Here is a 19,317-nt window from a genome sequence, read left to right as displayed (position 1 = left end):
GTGCTCAGTCTCCCTGAAACCAGGAGTCCCATCACATAGCTGGCTGGTGGGCCTGCAGGCAAGACGTGAGGAATGGACAGTGGTGGGAGGGGAGTCCACAGGCAGACACATCCCTGAGCCCACCATCTGCACTCCCCACCCCCACCTCACCCCAATTCAGTGAGGGACAAGTGGCTGCCATAGAAGTGTGGAGCTGGGTCCTATGGCTCCAGGGGAACGGAGCTGGGCAAACTCTCCCGAGGGCAGCAACCCAGTGAGTTCCAGGATTGTCAGGGCTTCAATTTGGCCAACTCACTTCCAGTCCTGGTCTTGCCATCTGCTTGCTGTTGGACCTTGGGCAAGTTACTTAGCCTCTCTGAGCCTCAGTCCCTCCCGATCCCAGAGGGCACCTACCTTGCAGGTGTTTGTGAAGATTACAAGAGCAAAAAGTTGTTAGCGTCAACCTACCAGCGAGCAGGTAGGGGCTGGCTCTGTGCTAAGGGCATCAAACCCCTGCAGCAGCCCCGTGCATAGGTAACAAACAGCTCTTCTTGCCTTCCTTTCCCACAGGGCCCGAGTGGGTGTGTGGACAGGTGGATCCTGGGTAAACCCTGGCCCCTAGTGGAGCCACTGGAGAGCAGCCTTTCACCACCTCAAACTGCGAGACTGGGGAAAGTGGGGGAAGGGCGCCCCCTGCTGGCTCATTCCCAGGAACTGAGGCAGGGGACAGGCGGGAGGGAGAGGACTCAGCAAACAGTTACAAAACTGGGGGGGCCTCCAGCACACCATAAGCATCACAAGCAGCCCAGCCCATAAGGTAGTCTCACACCCCCACTTTACCGATGAAGGAACCAAAGCTCAGAGAGGCTAACTCACCCCACATCACACAGCATGTGGCGAGGGGTAGAAATGGAAACAAAGTCTGAGGGACTCCACAGCCCCCCCACAAGCCACGTGACAAGGAATTACAGGCCCTTTAATCAAGTTGAACACAATGGGGGAGATAAGTCAGTGGACTTCTTAGACTTAAGGAAATGATGTTCTTTTTAATTCATGTTGCTTTAAGATGGACCGATTCCTTTTTAAACATACACCTCCATACCCCCGCCCCAGAGGACTATCCTGATCTTTGAGGTCATAGGGTAAGAAAGCAAACATTAACCACTATTTAAATAAGTAAGGCATTCATTAATTCAAAAAAAGAATGTGCTGGGTCTGAGCCCTGGACTCTGCAGCAGGAGCGAACTCAGATGTTACCCAAGGAGGGGGCCTTTTCCTGAAAGGTGATTGTATATGATGAACATTTCTTTTTCCAATGACTCTATTTTTAATTAGTGATAGAAATTAATAACCAGTACATAAACCTATGACAACATAGACAGTAATGCTTAAGACAAAGCTAATTCTAAGAACTTCACAATAAAAGTTTTAAAGATTCAGTTGATGTACAGGAAGGGTGACCTGTGCAGCACGGGAAACACTGACGCGGGCCACTGTTTTCTAAGTGAGGGCCGCAGAAGGGGTGCAGCCTGTCTGTGCTCACAGGTTTGCCCGTGGCAGGACAGGGCTGGGGGCCGGGGGTCCTGATGTCTGGTCAGGGCCCTCCTTCCCTTGGGGGCAGTGGCAGGAGGCAGAGCAATCTGGGTTTTTCAAGGCACCCAGAGGAGCCCACAGGCCCAGCCCAGGGGCAGGGCCTTGACCCGGGGTGGGACCTGACCCAGGGGACTTCCACTGGAGTTTGGGAATAGGGAGAAGATCAGGAAGAGGCTCGTGAGGGGGGTGGGGGGAGAAAAATCCCCTCGCCTGTAAAACTGCTATGACAATTTGGCAAAGGACAGTTTCCCTTTTCTTAAAGGCTCCCATTAAAAACACCCGCGTGACTATAACAAAAATATACCAAAGCTGTCTCTTCTTAACACTGGCTCTGAGAAACCTGTGGATGGAGGGGCAAGAACTGGCAGAGAAAGGGGAGCCACAGAAGCTTAAATTTCAGGAGGTGGCTGGATTGTGAGGGAACCGTATTATTATTATTGCTATTTGTAACTAGTTAGAGGTTTAGGTTACAAATAACAATGATAAATATTATGTTTCAAAAGCCAGGTAGATCAGAAAAACATTTGGGATATGCTGGCATTAATACATACATTCCATATCAGTAAAGTTTTGGTTTTTCAAAACTAGAATCCAGAACCCTCCCATCTCCACGGGCTCTCTGAAGGGCTCTGGGGTCGGTGACTAGGCTAACTGCAGCCAGCAATGCCCGTCTCCTGCCGCCACAGCCCTGTCACTCCTGTCACCTCACTCTGCTGTCACAGCCCCTGTGGGCTGGCGGAAGGAACACCCCAGGAGGCGGCACACGGAGGTGGCATTCGCTCTGCAAGCTGGCCCTCGTGCACCCGGCAGGCAGCAGCTCCACACACGCCGCCCTCCACAGCGGCCCTGGAGAGTCACCAAGCAGAGCTGGAGGCAAGTGTCACGACAGGGAAATGGAAGAAGGAAGGAGAGACCATTCAAAGGGAGCGGAGAAGAAAAAGCTTTCAGTGAAGCCAGCGCTCGGGCCCCCTTCCCGCTGGCATTCGTCGTCAGAGGAGTCTTCGGAGAGGAAGACTGCGTAGTGTCGCAAGGGCTTTACCAGGCTGGGCAGAGGAAGACAAAAGAGAAGAGAGCAGGCAGTTAGAGCAGTACCTGGAAGGCCACGCGGTGGGGGGCGGGCTCCGCGAGGGCGCCGGGAGGCTGGGGGATGCTCCCCAGGGGAGTGCCCGAGGGCACAGGCTGATGGGCCCCCAGGAGTGATGGAGCTGGGCCCAAGCGAAAAAGAAACCGGATTTGCCATATGTGTCAGCAAACTTACACACATGACCGTCTATGACCTAGTACTTCCATTTCCATTTCGATAACTCTAAATGTAGCACGGAATTATGCAGAAAGGGGCTCATCATTATCTGTTCGTAAGATTGAAAAGTTGAAAGCAATCTAGATTTCCAGCAACAGGAATCTGCGAAGTGGATTATGGTACAGAATATTATGCTCCCGATTAAACGTAATATTTATAAAGAAAAAAATTTAAATGAGGATGCAGCATTGAGGCTGCTGCATTCTCTCTCATCTACTTATGGAAAAATGCATAGAAAAAGACTGGAAAGGCATATGTCTAAATGTCAACAGCAGTTCAAGAGATTAGGGGTGATTCTTTTCCCTGGCCTCTTTTTATTTTATTTTGTTGTCTTCTACATTTTCTACAATGAACATATCTACTTTAATAATCAGGGGGAAAATATCAAGAACAAAAAAGTTAAAGAAAAAAGTGAACTACGTGGAAGAGCACTTGTGAAAAGGCCTTTTTCTGATTAGCACCTGCTCTCTGGGGTCTCCCTCAGATGCCTCTTCAGAGAGTCTTTTTCATCTGTGATGTGAAAATTAAATATTCATGGCTATAAAAAATACATCTCCCTTGTCAGCCACCTGTGAGCTCTACCTCTATAAACACAAACACAGGCATGGCCCAGAGAAACTGGATGCCCGGCTCCTGTGAATTATACACTGACCAGGGCCGGCGGGAGGCCGTGCACCCAGGGGAGGGGAAGCGGACCTGGCCCGAGCGCTGGGAGTCGGTGGTCTGTGCCACATGCCAAGTGAGACGATCTCCTCTCCTCACTCCAACCAGAATAGTGCTCATTTTGGGACAAGGTAACATGTAGGAAAACAAGTCCACGAAAGCCACTGCTGGAGGGTAAACGAGGGAGAGCAACTGTCCTGGTGGATTGTGGGGTGGATTTTGACTGGGCTTGGCCACTGCCCACCATCACTGGTGTTGATCCAATTGTTACTCTAAGCATATGTCGTTCTTCAAATGTTGACCAAAAATGGGCTCTAGAGCTGCAGAGCTCATGAGCACTCTCACACCCGTGCCCTTGTCTCCTTGCAATGTCCTTGGAGGTTAGCAATGCAGAGTTTTGTTCTCGTATGGAAGTGGAGGTTGAGGCTCAGAGAGGGAAAGCTGCTTGTCCAGGGCCACACATGAGGAGGTGGTGGCCGCCTTGCTAGATGTTAGAGACAAGACACACCTCAGCCCTTCCTGGACCAGAGAGAGTCTCAGCCCAGGAGGGTGGCGTCCTCTGGACTCAGTGGCGAGGGCAGTCTTCCCTGACCAGCCTCTAGGTAAGCAGCCCAGCTCCTGGCATTCCCACTGCACCCAGAGCAGAAGGGCCAGGCTTGTCGCCTTCTCTGGGACGCCCTCCACACAGCCACTGGAGGGTTTTGAATCTCAAATCTGATCTTGTAAAGCTGTTGTTCTCGATTGCAATTGCACTGTCATCGGTTGTAGGGTGACTGAATCCCCTGAGTAAAGTAAGGTTCAGACAGCTGTAGAATCATTTACTCATCTGCTTAAAAGTTCAGGGGACCCACTCTCACCCACTTGCATTGGCTCGCTCACCTGAACAGATGAGGAGGGGAGGGGTGGGCAGCACCCTGCACTCATGCTCGGCTCTGGGAGCTCGTGGAGTCTGCTGGGTGGGTGAGGTCCGAGCTCCCTGCAGGGCAGACACAGGGCTGCATGCCTGGCCCGCCCACCTCCGTGGCCTCCTCTCACCACACTCCACACTTTGGCCATGCTTACCACATGGCTCTTTAACACTCCACCTTCCTGTCTTCACTGCCTGTTGAACTGACCGCTCTTATGTGTTGAAGACTCGGTTCAGATGCCACTTCTTCTAGGAAGTCCTCTTGGGGCTCCCAGGCTGCATTGTCACGCTAGATGAAATTAGCTTCTTCTTGTGCCATGTGCCTCAGTACTTCACAGATACCATTAAACCTCTTGCAATTGTTTTTGAGTTGAGCTCCTGGGGGCAGGGGCTGGCTGGCTTTTCTCTTTGTCCCCATCTGGAGCACAGCATTAACTCAGTGGAAGTTGGCTGATGGAACACATGAAGGCAGGCATGCTGGGGAGGTCTCCCGGGGGAGATGAGGCGATGCACAAACCCATTTCACCCATCTTTCTGGAAAGCTATCACATCATGTGTCTCCTCCCCTTTCAGGAGCTTGCCCCTCTGTCCTCAGAAGTGCTTAGGCATGTAGGCTGGGCCCATGTATGGGGGTGAGGGTATCAAGTAGACAGGGGCAGGTGGGAGCCTCAGAAAAATGTTGAAGATAATATCCACAAGTAGGCACTCGGCCAAGGACTTTACATCTCTTTCTCCTCCTTAAAACAGCCTAGCAGGAAGGTTTCATTGTACTGATTTTTATAGAGGATGCCACCTTCATCAGTCCATCTATCAGTCCATCCATCCATCCATCCTCCAACCAAGCGCCACTTTGAGTGTGCGGCATGAGCAGGCCCAGCGCTAGCTGAGGACTAGGGAGCCACCAGTGGACAAGAGATGTGATGAGCTGAGATCCCACCACCAGGACCTGTGCCCCCCCATCAGCCGGGCTGGTGCTGGGTGTACACGAGGGGGCTGCACACCCCTGAGTGGGTCAAACGCCTCGAGGCTCTCGGGTGGCCTCAACTCCACCTTGAACACCTTTCTGACACCCAGCTGGAAGTAGATCACAGCTCAGCACATTAGCGAAACGCCCCTAAACCTGCCAGGAATTTCTGGCTTCACATAGAGCCAAAGCCTCTGTGCCGGACGGGACCTTGGCCTTGTCAATCAAACTGCTGCAGTTCAGGTCCTGCCAAAAATCCTGTGCCACGCACACAGGTGTGATCGGAGGGTGGGGGGAATGTGGGGGAGGAGAAGGGAGGAGCCTCGATTTCCCCCTCACAAACGACCTTCTCTCTCCAGCTGGCTCTCCTAGCCAGGCCAGGGGAGTCAGGCAGGAGCTCCAACAAGAGGCCCAGGGTGACAGGGCACCCAGGTGAGACATTTACCATGCAGTTTGGTCAGATCAAAGTTTTTTTTCAGGTCCAGGTTTTAGGTCACATGGATGACCTGAAGTATTTACAGGTGTTGGGTTAAATACTACCCATAGTTTCTCAATAATTCCTCACCATATCCCCATTTTACAGATGAAGAGACTAAGGTTCAGAGAGGGGTAGTCACTTACTTAGGGTCACACAGCAGCTAAAAGTACACAGCCAGGAACTGAATCTAGATTTGCTTGATTCTAAACTACTACATGATCCTGCCCCTTCACGGTCATGTATCTGAAACAATGAAGTAAGGGGTAGGGTATTTTTCCCTGTATTTTTAATAAAAGGTGAGATTTCAAAATAAACTTATTTAAATTCAGCTGCTCATGTTCTTCCATGAAGCATAAGTCAGATATTTGTCAGAGATAAAGGACGAACCATCGAAAACGTCCAGGGTTAAATTTTTTATTAGCTTAAGGCAGAATAATAATAAAAAAAAATGTACCTCTTCCCTCATTAACCCAATTCAGCTACTACCCTGCAGTCTGCCACCCACCACTTGCCTGGATTTTATTATACACAAAGAGCTGTCTGTGAAAAGGCAGGTCGTGGCAAACTTGGCTACCCAGCAAGGGCTGCCAGAGTCTTGGAGAGAAAGGAAGTCCTGCTGTCCATCACCGTCCAGGCCCCCGTCACCTCCACGCTACGCCCGCCTCTGCCCACCTCATCCCCGCGCAGAGCACCATGCAGATGACTTCCCGAACCCTTTCTAATGTTTGCTTTAACGTGTCGTCGGTTAGCGCGCGCGTGTGACAGTGGTGACAGGCGCGGCTGTTCCTTTTTAAATACCATGTCAGAGACGGGGCGTCAGGAAGGGGGACGTGCTCCGTGGCTCTCTGCTGTGCCATGATCGCACGGGCTCATTTTTTAATGAGGAAGATCTGCATCTCGAGAGTTTTTTTCATGTGTCACATTGCGTGGACAAATCAGCGGCACGTCACGCTGGCCCAAAATGAAATGCTGACAAATGTAGATATTTCAAATTTAATTGACATTTAAATGTACTTGAGATAAAGAAGGAAAAAATTCTGCAAGGACTTGGTCTCTGGAGGTAATGAAGGGAAGCTGGTGATCATTTTTAAAGGATCAGTTCATCCTGGCACAAAGGATCCTTACTTTGTAGATTGTTTGGCCGTTCCAGTGTCCCTCGATTACATGGCTCCCATGGGGTGGATGAGCAGGGACAGACCCAAGGTGAGGCCAGGTGTGGCCTGCCCAGTGAATGACAGTCTGGCCAGCTTTCCATCATCATCCATGTCCTAGCCAGGTGACCTTGGAAGAGTCACTCTACCTCCCTGAACCTCAATGACTTGTCTGTAAAACATGGATTCTACACCATCCTGATAGTCCTCTCATACAAGTTCGAGAAAAATATGCGTATAGTACTTTGCATAGTGCTTGGCATGCACTGAATATTCAATTACTTGCCACACTCACCTGTCAACAAATAGATTCTGAGCATTTTTCATCTCGTGCAGGGTCTTCCCCAGGTATTCAAGGACAGATAAGATGGTCCCTGCCTTCAAAGACCTTCCTGGTCAAGGTTAGTGGCCCTCAGCTGGGAACATCGTAGCATACCAGAAGCATCTGGGGGAACCCCTGCCCTGCAGATTCTGCCACGCCCCCAACTCTCCATGACAGGACACACCGCCAACCCTCCAGGCCACATCTCAGCAGGAGTAGAGGTTAAAAAAATAGAGCAAGGCTCTGAAACAAGATGGAGGGGAACGAGCTTGGTGCAGGAAGCACAGAGGAAGCTCTGGAACTACTCCCTGAGTGATCCAGGGAGGAAGAGTTGGAGGCAGGTACGAAAACCTGCTGAACGCGGCTGCATGTGACTATGTGGAGAAACGACATGGAGTTCAACTTAAAGACGGTACCAAGGAGCAGAATCACCGTGGCAAAGAGAGACTGTGGCCACTCAGAGGGTGCCAGCCTGCTCGTGAGCTGGTCCGGTGGAGACGGGCAAATGTGCGAGTGCAGGCCCTCCCCGCTCCAGCAGGCAGCCATGGGGCTTTGCCTGCCCCAGGGGTGCTTGGCCCGAGTTCCACTTGGAAGGTGAAGTGGGAGCCGGGTCTTTAATCACCAGCACAGCACACGCCACCCAACGGCCCCGGGGGTGGGGTGTCCAAGGGTCTGGATCCTGAAGGAACTGAAAGCAACTCAGTGTCTCTGGAGAGGTGGGGCCCAGGGGCCTTGAGGCCAGGGCTTTCAAGAGAAGAGGTGGGCAGAGCTGGCAGGGGCCAGGCTGTGGAGGGCCTTGAATCAGAACCAGGACCGAAGGAGACGTGCAAGGTTAGGGGTGAGGCGAGGCCACAGGGCTGCGGGCCTGGTGGCCAGTGGGGAGGCCTTACTCCTCTCTCTTGGGTCGCTGTGCTCATTACCTTTCCAATTTTCATTCATCCATCTGTTCGAATGCTTCTCATCCTGTAAGTTCATTTATTCCTTCTCTCAACAAAAATCCCGAGTGTCAGTTTCATTTGTATACAGCCTTGCCCCGGGCATGTCCTGAGAAGTCCTTCCAAGCTTGCTGGGGGGACACACGCCTGGGCAGGGAGGCCCAATCCCAGGCAATGGCCTTCGCTCCATGTTCCCACTCTCCGGGTTCTTTGGTGGAGGGAGAAGGGAAATTGCGTAGCTTGTGTGGAACTGCCCCTTACCCTGAGGTGGGCTTTGCTTGCCGAGGGCCTAAATTTGGAGACTGAATTCTGGAGAACATGGCAGAGCAGGGTGGGGGGTAAGAGGTATCCTATCCCATCATATATCATATCATATCTCATCTCAGAAGAGAGAGGGGAAGGGAGGGGAGGAAGGGTCTGGCGAGAAAGCAGTAGACATGGGACCCTGCACCTGAGTGCAGGCCCTGGACCAGCTAGCTGGGTGACCGGGGCAAGTCATCCCACCGGTTTCAGCCTCGGCTTCCTTCTGTGTTGAAAGGTGCCATGGACTCTTGGCATGGGGGGGGGGGGTGTCTCAGGATGGCAAAACCTTTCAGGGGTGACTGCAATAGTAAAGTCTTGAGGATGGGGCACACTTTCCAAAAGCATTCCTAAAGGCCTGGTTTTTTGGCTGGAACAAATTCCTCTTTTGGTGACAGCTCCTGGGAAGAGTCCTTCCCTCTCTCTGAGGGCCGGGAAGAAGTGGTGGGAGAGGAGTGGGCCCTGTGTTTTCCTGGGCTGCTGCAGACCTTTGGAGGCAGGCAGGACGGCTCTTCCCCGGCACTTCCTGCTTTTCCAGTGTGGGTTCGGGCTCCATGACTAGCGTTATCTGCCTTGGCTTTGTCATCGGGGCCCGAAACCCTCTGTCAGAGAAGGCAGGGCTGGCCCGAGTCAGGTCAGGAGGCTCTCGTCCTGCTAACGGGGTCTGTGACCTTCAGCTCAGGTGTTTGGACGCCTGGCCGCTCAGGAAGTGAGCTGTGGTGGCCTGCCAGGGGTAGTGCCAGGGCAGCTGCCCCCTCCCCCACCTGGGGTCAACTGGCTTCTTGGAGACTTGCTCCTTGGACTGGTCAGTTTCTGGTGCTTAGAGGGCCAGGGCAGAGACGGTGCTGGTAGCTTCACAGTCACATCCAAATCACTCCTGGCACATAGGCACTCTTTACCTATTTGTGGTTGTTAACTGACACCCACCCCCCCATCTCCAGGCTGCTGGGATGTAAGCTTCAATCTGCCCTCAGTGATTCCTTTGTTCATTCATTTAATAAACGTCCCCTGAGCAGAGAATGGGGTAGGCTCCCATCCTGGAGTTGAACCCAGCCCCAGCCCTAGAGAAGCTCACAGATTTCTGGTGTGTGTGTGTATGTGTGTATGTGTGTTTAAGTGATAGAATGAGAACAATACACCAGGGGAAGCCCAGGGCATTGTGGGCACAGGGAGGGGGGTGAGGGTTCATGGGGGAGGTGGCAGAGAGAGTGTCTGTGTGGGGAGGTTATGACAGTCACTGCAGAGAGGAGGCAGGAGGAGCCAGGGGCCAGAGTGGGGAAGACTGGCATGTGCTCTAACTTTGGATGCTAGTGTGACTCCTGTGGGCAATGTCCTACACGGTGTTTCTTGGGATGTTGGTAGAATTTAAAAAGGGCAGAGACTTGCCCAGGGTCTCAGGGTTGGTAACCGGTTGGCTGGGATGCTGACTCAGGTCTGTCTGATGCCAAAGCCATGTCTGCATACCAGGCCACCATCCAAGCAGCAGATTACTGGCCTGCACTCCTAAAGCAACTCTGGCTCTAGCCCTGTTGTTATCCACAGCAGAAGTCACCTGGCAGCTGAGGCTGTGCTGAGCCCAGGTCCTGAGGAACTGAGGAGGGAGCAAGCACATCATCTTTTTCCAGAGCACGTGGGAAACTGGACTGCAGAGATCCGATTGCACAATGATCCCAGACCAGGTCTTTGAGCAGAGCTCTCATTAAATGATTCTGGCAGCTTCTTCTGATCTTATTTTAATCTTCTGGGCCTTGGGTTCTGGGGTCATGCAGTACAATTCAGATGACCAGACTCTCCAATTCCTAAGCATCTTGGGTTGGCTGTTTGATATATGGACTGCCTGCCCAGCTAACACAACCTGCGGAATTTTTCCTTAGCTAGAAAGATTTCTAACGCTGATCACATGCTCGTCTGGGTTCCCTAGACCATCAAAAACCCAGGGAGTCCACAGTTCTGATGGGAGTATAAAGTGGTACAATTCATCTGGAAAGGTATTTAGCAAAAAGGAGCAGAAATCTCTCTGTATGACTGGTTAAGGGCTCTGGCTTGAAGCTCTGCTCTGCCGCACACTAGCTGTGTGACCAAGGGCAGTGACAACTCTCAGAATCTCAGTGACTTCTATGAAATAGAGCTAATAACACCTGTTGTGAGGATGAGATAAAATGGTGAATGTGAAGTGCTTAGCACATAACTCTTAATTAATGTAGTTGTTAATCATTCTATTTCTTATAATAAGAAAAAAAAGTTAGAAGAACAAGGATGTTTATCCTGGCATTTCTTTGTACTGGTGAAAGTTTGGAAGCAATCTAAAAATCCAATCTGCAGAGACATGGTTAGGTAGACCATGTACATACACACAATGGGCTCTTCTGCAGTCACATGGAAAAAGCCATATGAGCTAACACTGCAAGGAACTTGCAGTTCTGTAAAATATACATAGGAAAGAGATTGGAAGGGGATCTACAGAAGTGCTAACAATCAGTAAAGTCATGGGATTCAGTGTGAATTTGTCTCTCTCCCCTAGCTTCCAAATTATCTATAAAGCTCTTGGGTTATTTTTACAAGCAAAAAAAGATTATTTGAAAAGAGCAGATTTTGGATGGATCTGGCCAGAGGGGTGGGCAGGCTAATGGTTAGTGGCCCTTGGTGGCTGAATTTGGACCATTCTCACTTAGTACAACAAAACTTCACAAACCAGGACGTAGCCCATCAGGACCCTCATGTACCCAAGGGTGTTCTGTGCCTCACCCCTTAGGGGACGGGATGTGCAGGTGAGAGAGCTCGGAACCACAGGTGGTGAGGACTGGGCCCATCTTGGATTCGCCACTAACTACAAGCCCCTGAACCACTGACACTTAGAAGGTGGCCCTATACTTCTGCATTGTGACAGTTAAAAAAGGCACTGGCTGCATGTAACAATCTCCTTCTGTCCTCTTGGCAACTCTGCGAGGGCTACTGCCCCTGACCTTGACTGCCACCTCCCAGCAAGTGGTCTCCGAGTGGCAGAAAGAGGTTCCTGAAGATCAGCGTGGCTACTCCCTGCCTTTGGCCTCAGTCTACACACAGTGGCCCTGAGGTAGGTGCCTTGATCAGAGTACCGATCGCAATGCTGCCATGTAGAGCTTGCTATTGTCTCTTTCTCAGCATTAAGTATCTGGCAAGCCAAAAGGAAAATAACTGAAGACCTGGTGGCCGGGCACAGCATGGCTGAAACCGGGTTTGGGAAGCTGTGACCCACACCACAGCCACTGCAGACACCGCCATCCTTAGCACTCAGAGAGGCGAATAATCATAATCAGGTTCTTAGCAGAGCCTGGGTGGTGCGGAAGAAAGGGCAAGGCCCCTGTTAGCAGACAGCTGGGGTCAGAGCTGATTCCACCATTTTCTAGTACTGAGACGTTGGACAAGTTACTATAAGTCTCTCTCTGGGCCTCAGTTTCTCCATCTGTTAAATGGGAAACCTATTAAATGTTATTTCTCTTTCTTTCCGCAAATAGAAACCACTCAGGCACTGGTGGACACTGATTCTTTGGCAGTAAGAGGTCTGAACAGCTCCTCTTCCCAATCCCAGGCTCCAGGAACCAGAGAGGAAGGGTGGCATGCAAGGCAGGTCATCTTAGGACACAGAGCTGTCTGTTTAGGCAAAGTCAGACTGAAGACAGGCCTCCATGGGCCCTATCCCAAGGAGGGCAGTGGGGCGTAACAGAGAATCTAAGCAGACTTTTTAATCCTGGCCTTGCCACTTGCTAACCAGGTGATCTTGGGAACATTAGTCAAATAAATTTTCTGAGCCTGAGTCTCTATTCCATGGAAGGGGAAACTCATACCAATTGAAGAGGACATCAACCACAAAAGGTGCTCAAGTGGAGTTGCTGCCTACTGGCCTCTAACCCACAGCCCCTGCTGCCTAGTTCCTCCCAACCCTTCCTGATCCCTCCGACCCCTACTCTTCCCCTGGGGAATCCCTCAGGCATCCATCAGCCTCCTTCTGAATAGTAATATAGGTGGTTAATACTTTCTGAATGAATATTAATCAGTTAGTATTAACTGAAAAACAGCAGGGATGTTTTCCCTAGGTATCCTTCAGAAGTATTCTTCCAACTGCCATCCAATGATCAGAAGGGGCTAGCAAACCTACCCTTGATTTAGGAAGAAAAACTGACATTCGTTTTGGGAAGATGCAAGTCAACAAAACTCCCTTTTAAGACCTCCTTTTTAGAATCCTGTGTACCTTGTACCTAGTAGGTTTTCAAAGCTATCTGCTGAAGAATGAGTGCCTGGATAGATGGGTACATGGATCAAGGGAGGCTGGCCATCAGCTGGGAAGGAAGAAAGGCCTTCAATGGATGGATGGGCCAGAGAGCAGACAGCTGATGTTGCTCGGTGTGGATGAATCCCAGAATGTTGCGCTGCTGTGGAGACCGTCTTCTTTTTAGCTCCATCTTGCTGCCCACAAAGTTAATTATTTAATATGCTATTTGGAAGTGAGAACTGGAGCAAAAAGTCAGGAGGACTGACTCTCCTCCCTCAACTTCAATAATTATGCATCCCTTCTGGCACTCAAATCTTCTAAGTTTCTGAGGTCCTTTGACATTCCCAGTGGAGACAAAGACGAGTCTGAAGAAAACCCTGGCCAGATTAAAGGGTCAGGCCCCGGGCCCATGTACCCATGTGGAACTGCCCCAGCACAGGCCCGTTCGGATCTGGCTCCTGCCTGTCTACTTGTCTTCTCACATCTCCCAACTTGACGCTGATAGATTGGTGGAGCTGTTCTCTTCCCCGGAACAATATTTTATGAGGAGTCTGTTTTATTAAAATATTTTCCACTGGATGCTTCCTTGTTTCAAGAAGTTGGTCTTGCCAGCTGGAGCTGATGACAGTTGAGAAAAACACATCCAAGTGCTGTTGTGACATGGCATTTGGAAGTGGAGGAGCATGAGGGGGGGTGTAGCATGGGAAGAGACACAGGAAAATACCTGTATTGCACCAGAAATGTTACTGGCATTATGGGAGAAACCCGCCCCCCCCCCCAACTCCATTAAAAACACATATGAAAAGGAATGAAAACCTTGGAACGATGTCCCTAAATGTATTTTTCCAGTCTCTTGTGGGCCAGAGCCTCTGTGCTATATGGTCACAGAGAACCTGTCATTTGTTTTCTATCATAGCCAGTTTGCCAACCTAGCAAACTGGCCCTCGTGCTCGTGCTCCTACTGGCTCGTTTCAACCCCAAAGAGAAGTCCCGAACATGGCATATTGCAAAAAGAAATGACGAGTGATGACACTGACACAGATCAGGTAATAACCAGGACACTGGGATTGTCAAGACACTAGCTCTTTGGCATAAGAATCATTCCCTAGCATCAGGTATGAGAAAACCAGAGAGCAAATTAATGTGGTAAGCAAATCCAGCCTCTACTAGGGAACCTGGCTCCAAAAGAGGCAATACTTTTCTGTAGAAGGTAGAGTGTTATTGGGCTGGGTTATTTTTGTGCACTGCAAAAATATGCTGGGTTTGCATTTCAAATATCTACAGGCCCATGGCCCTGTACCCCAGTACAATGTCTAAAAGGTTTAACCCAATTTTAAAGAAGTGACTAAAAAAAGTGACTAATTTAATCAGGGTAAGGAGAAATCTGTAGGGTCTGAGGAACTGTGAAGCTATGCAGCATTTTGTCCACACGGGGGCAATCATAATCCATGCCCGTCATGGCCAGGGAACTATCCCTCAACATTCCCACCATCCTATTGTGTAGAGCAAAAGTTAAATCCATACTCAACTTCAGGAGCTGGCTCTTCCAAATTCATGCATAACCAAGCACCTCCTCACACACACACACACACACACACACACACACACACACACACACACTCTTGCATGCTCCAGAGCCTTCTTGCAAGATTTGAGGAATTGCACAGATAGGCTGGTTCTATAAAGACAGAGCACTCTCAAGCATTTCTGTATTGTAAAGAGAGAATCCTGGGGGAGCCGAAATGTATCATGACCTGGGTTAGACCACCACTACACATTTCAGAATTGTTTCTTCCTTTTGACTCCAGTTCTGGCTAGGACCTGCTGTCTCTTTTAACTTCTTTCCCTGAGAACTTTTCCGAAAAGCAGGGCAGACATGAGGGGAGTTCCTTCCCTTTTCCACCCAAGGAATGTCAGGGTTCCTGGAGTAATTTTTCCAATTTCCCAGCAACCCTAGAATGAGATGAATTCACGCGCATTTTCAAGGCACCACAGGAAGCCAGGCTATTGCTGTTGAGCTCTCTGGGCAGTATGCCTTGGGGAAAAAGAAAAGCACTTCCTGGAAGAAGTACTACCTTGTCCAGACTGGCTCTGGAATCAGGTGGCTATCTGCAGCTATAATGCTTATCCTGCTGAAGCAGCTCAAGCCCCAGCCAAGGCTCGTATGTCTGCTCATTCATACACCCCACTGAGCCAGCATCCACTCAGTGGTTTACTCTAATCCAGATCTTCTGCTAGGTATTGGGTATAAAACCCAGTGCTTGCCCCTGAGGAGTTCTGAGTCTGACGGAGATAGATAATAAGGAAAACAATGGTGGTGGAGGCGGGGGCCTGGGCAGAGACCCAGGCACCAGCAGGCCTGGGAAGGTAATGAGCCTCCTTAAACAGCTTACTTCCTTGACCAGGTCCCTAATTCTCTCCTGCTGACCTTACAGCTTCAGCATGAGCAAGAACCTGGGACCTTCTTCTGAGCCTGTCCAAGTACCCTTGGGTCTCACCACGCAAACCCCAGCCCAGGTGCCCAGCTCTCTGGCCTCTGGGGCTTCCTGCTGGCGTGAAAAGGGGGCCAGGCAGAGGCTAATAATTAAGATCAAGCCCTGCTCCCCAACTGACCTTTCTGTGAAATGCCCATTTGGGGGCTCCAGAGAAGACTTTCAAAGGCAGGGGCTGCAGAATTGGGCTCCACAAAGCATCAACCCCACCGGGTTCTTGCAAAGTGGAGGGGAGTAGTCAGGTACTCACTGCTCGGGGCTTGAGACGGACGTCCTCCGGCCTTCCACTGTGATGTTGCTCTTTGGTCTCTTAACGACATGTGGACGAGGAGGACGCACCTAAAACGGGAAGAGAGGAAAATCCCCAAGAGGGCGTGAATTCCAAGAGCTGTTCAGAGACATTTTGCAGCTGTGAATAAGCGGCCCTAAAAGAAACATTTAGGGATTGTCAAGGTATGACTAGCCCCGTTTATTCTGGAAACATCACTATTTAATTTGCAGCAGACCCAAAAACTGGAATTCAGAGGCCCGCTCAGATCAAAAAGGGTTTTCCTGGAGAGCTTGGTCTCCTCACCTGAGGGGGACAGCTCCACCTCCCTTCCTGCAGGGCTGCTGAGAGGATTCACTGAGGAGATGTCTACACGGGGCTCAGAACAAAGCGTCCTCATTAATGATAAATTCCTTCTCACCCTCCTCTGGAACCCAGAAACTGGTTTTGTTCAGATTTTGGTTTTAGGGTATGCACATTTATTTTGTTCCTTTTACAAGTGAATTTCAGGATTCTTATTTTCTTTTCAAAATGGAAAGGAGAAAAAAGCAAATAATTGCATGAGAAGATTTCAATAAAAATCATCTTTCTGTTTCCAGGGCAGCTCTGTGCCCACCTTCCTGAGTGGGGCTCAGCCCGGGTGCTGCAGGCCTCGTGTGGCAACCCTTGGTGGTGCAGAGCTGGTGCGAGGGGTGGCGGTAGGCATATTCGGAAGAGAAAAATAGATGACTTCTTAATCCCCCCACCTGTGATTCAGTGACAAGATGGGATTTTTCTGACCTGATGCTTCTGAAAGCCAAGGCAGGGCATGTGGAAAAAGGTATTTCCCCTCCCCCACCTGAGCCAGCAATGGGCGTTAGGCTAAAAATTTCCAGGTGCTCTTAGAAGGCTACTCATTTGGCCCAATCACATTACATGGCTTTAAATTTGGCTTGGTCATCTCCAAACACCAGTGCCAGTGAGAGGCCAGGAGAAAGTGAGTCTGTGAATTCCACTCCAATAAAAGTGACCTGCATTCTCTCTGAAGATAAGGAGACCAAGGTAGCAAATGCCGCAATGGCTGAGTTTCACGAAGGAGGCAGGGAAGGAGAGCACATGCATACACCCCATTTCCTGCCTGCTCGCTTCCCGGACAGCCCCCTCCACACCCACCCCCAGCAATTTGTGGGCAAGCAGCATAGGGGCTTAGCAACACAGATTATAGAAGTTTGGCTGCATAAGAGACAAATCTTTATGGTCTCAACAAGCCTTCACATCTCTGTACATCTGATCTAACCAAAGTTTTTCTTTTGGAGTGGCCAGTCTGATCTCAGCCTTTTTGGGCAAATCGGAGCTATAGTAAAATCCAAATGCATTCCACCAAACTTGCTCTCTTCTGTGGGGTTATTGTAAAAATTCAGAGATGATGATGAGAAAATCACAGCATGGAGTCTAGCACATAGTAGGAGCAAAATAAATGCTGCTTCTGCTTCTCTGACCTGGTTTTCCTCTTGTTATTAATAACAAAAGGAAGACTTTTGGGGGTGGGGGTGGGGGAAGGGGTCTGTCTCTGCATTAGAAGATAAGCTTCATGATGATTTTCGCCTTACCTAGCCCTGAGCACAAGGCCACAATACAGTGGTCACTCAGGTAGATTTTGAAAAACAAATGACTGTTCCAGCTTGGAATCTAAGACGTGCATAATAAATGTTACTATTATTAGCATCATTATTTGAATAGGGCCTGCCTGCCACACAGTAGACATTCATTCAGCATTTGCTGAATAAACAAGTGGATATTTCCCCAATCCATTCTGACTCTAAACTGGTTTCCCGAGCCAAAGCCAGAATCCTCTAGTAGCCTGGCAATCAGGATGGCCTGACTGGACTGGGCCCCCCAGCTCTTCCCCGCAGAGGGGGCCATGCAGTTGGGGTGAAGAGATATTCTTGCCCCTGTCTCGGGAGGTCCTGGGGTGGGGTTTTGGAGAAAGGTCAGACATTAAGGCCTGTCAGTTCACCCTTGCACACGGCTGCTCCTTGCTACAATACAGGAGGGTTAAAAATGTGAACTTGTGGCTGAAATGGGGGTGGGGGTGGGGGATTAAGTTTGTGGCAACTTCGACTGAACTTGCAACGTGGTAAAACATGGAGAAAAAGAACAACAGAGCTAATTAGACGAGCTGAGCTGTCAGAGTGCCGCTGAATGGCTCAGCGCCAACAAACAAAAGGAATGGGTTGGCAATCAGCAGGATCGATGGAGGAGACTGCTTCATTAGGGATGATAAAACAGACAGAGCAGGGAGAGGGGAGGGGGAGCAGGAGGGACATGGAAGGCGGGGGAGGGAGAGAAAGACACAACAGGCCCAGAGACAGTCAATCACCCACACAGTTACAGACACACCCGGAGTCACACACACCTGACTGGTGTGGACAAAGCCAGGCACAAAATGCGACTCACAACCTGACAACCATTCAGAGGCATGCACAGAGTCACCGAGACCACAAAATACATGCAGGCTCACAAATTTACGCTCACAGAGGCAGGCACAAGAGGTGAAGGCGCATGCACGAACCACACGTATATGCACAGGGTCATGGCAGACAGCTAGAGCCACGACCAGGCACGGGCACACACAGACCAAATGGTTTAATTAAGCCCGAATGGCAGGATGATGCAGACAACGGGCCTGTCGTATTTCAGCAATCGCATCCATCTTTCTGGGGTGCTAAGGCAGGGTGGGGGCTGGGGATGAGGGAGGAAACCACACACACACAACAGCGACTGGCCCCACCAGTGTTAGGCTACCATCAGTGCCAGGGGAGAAAATGCTAAGCAGGGATTTAGAGCTCTGTTCAAGGGGGACTTGAGGGGAAAGTTGGGAAACCAGCCAATTCCCCACTGGATTTAAAACCTGAGAAATCTAAGTCGGCAGGGTTAAATGTGTATTGAATACAAAAGCACCAAGTACATTTGATTTTAATGGTGAGCAAGAAATAATAAATACAAAGCTTATAAAGCACCTCACATGCGGCCTGACCATAGCCTGCCTCTCCCTGGCGTGCCCCAACCCCACTCCCCTTAGTACACGAGACACTGGCATTGCTTTCTTCTGCTCTTTCCTTTTTCTTCTTTTTAAAAACAAAACTCCAATCCTCTGCTGACATCTGAACTGCAGCCACAGGTGCTGGGCTACAAAGCTGCTCCCGGCAAGGCCGAATGGCTGCCCCCTGATGCCCCTGCCACTCTGGCAGGCCACTGCATGTCTGCCCAGAATGCTCCCAGCCCTTGCAAAACCAGGCTGGGGCCTGATGAGGCTCGGGAATGGCTGGGGGCCCAGGAACTGGGCAGCTCCTGGCTTCTGGCACAGAAGCTCGTCAGCCTGTCCTCTTAGAGGTCCTTGTGCTTGTGGGACTCCATACCAGTTTCTCCCAGGTTCACATCTTGTGTGCAGTGGTGCCCACTGGAAAAGCTTTCATGAATGCATGCAGACTGAACAGCTCCTAGGGCCCTGCAGATCCCAGAGAGCATAAACCTTCTAGGACTCCTGAATCAGTCCCTGAGTGATCCTGCTTGGCGAAGTTGTTTGGGCTGTGTGTCCATTTCATGCCAAGGACTGTGCTAGGCAATGGACATACATGACATCATTAACCCTACCAGGTAGGTGATGCTAAACCCATTTTACAAAAGATGAAATTAAGGCTCAGAGAAGGTCTTACCTGAGGTCACAAAGCCAGGAA

At 50.3% G+C, this 19,317-nt stretch overlaps 1 protein-coding gene across 5 annotated transcripts in view; it reads right to left on the bottom strand.

The window, feature by feature from the left end:
* The window catches only part of DENND1A (DENN domain containing 1A), a 615,092-nt gene that overhangs the window by 4,479 nt on the left and 591,296 nt on the right, over positions 1-19,317 (bottom strand). For 3 of the 5 annotated variants that reach the window (XM_058302408.2, XM_071217007.1, XM_071217008.1), the window contains one exon: positions 15,584-15,672. In XM_058302408.2, the coding sequence (XP_058158391.1) occupies positions 15,584-15,672 (89 nt within the window). Of the gene's footprint in view, positions 1-2,486; positions 2,616-15,583; positions 15,673-19,317 lie in introns of all 5 variants that reach the window. The other 2 variants (XM_058302406.2, XM_058302405.2) reach the window with 1 other exon arrangement.

The sequence above is a fragment of the Dasypus novemcinctus genome, chromosome 8 (assembly GCF_030445035.2).
Source record: "Dasypus novemcinctus isolate mDasNov1 chromosome 8, mDasNov1.1.hap2, whole genome shotgun sequence".
NCBI classification, from domain to species: domain Eukaryota; kingdom Metazoa; phylum Chordata; class Mammalia; order Cingulata; family Dasypodidae; genus Dasypus; species Dasypus novemcinctus.
Note: the sequence above shows the minus strand (reverse complement) of the source record. Positions and strands in the feature narration are given on the sequence as shown.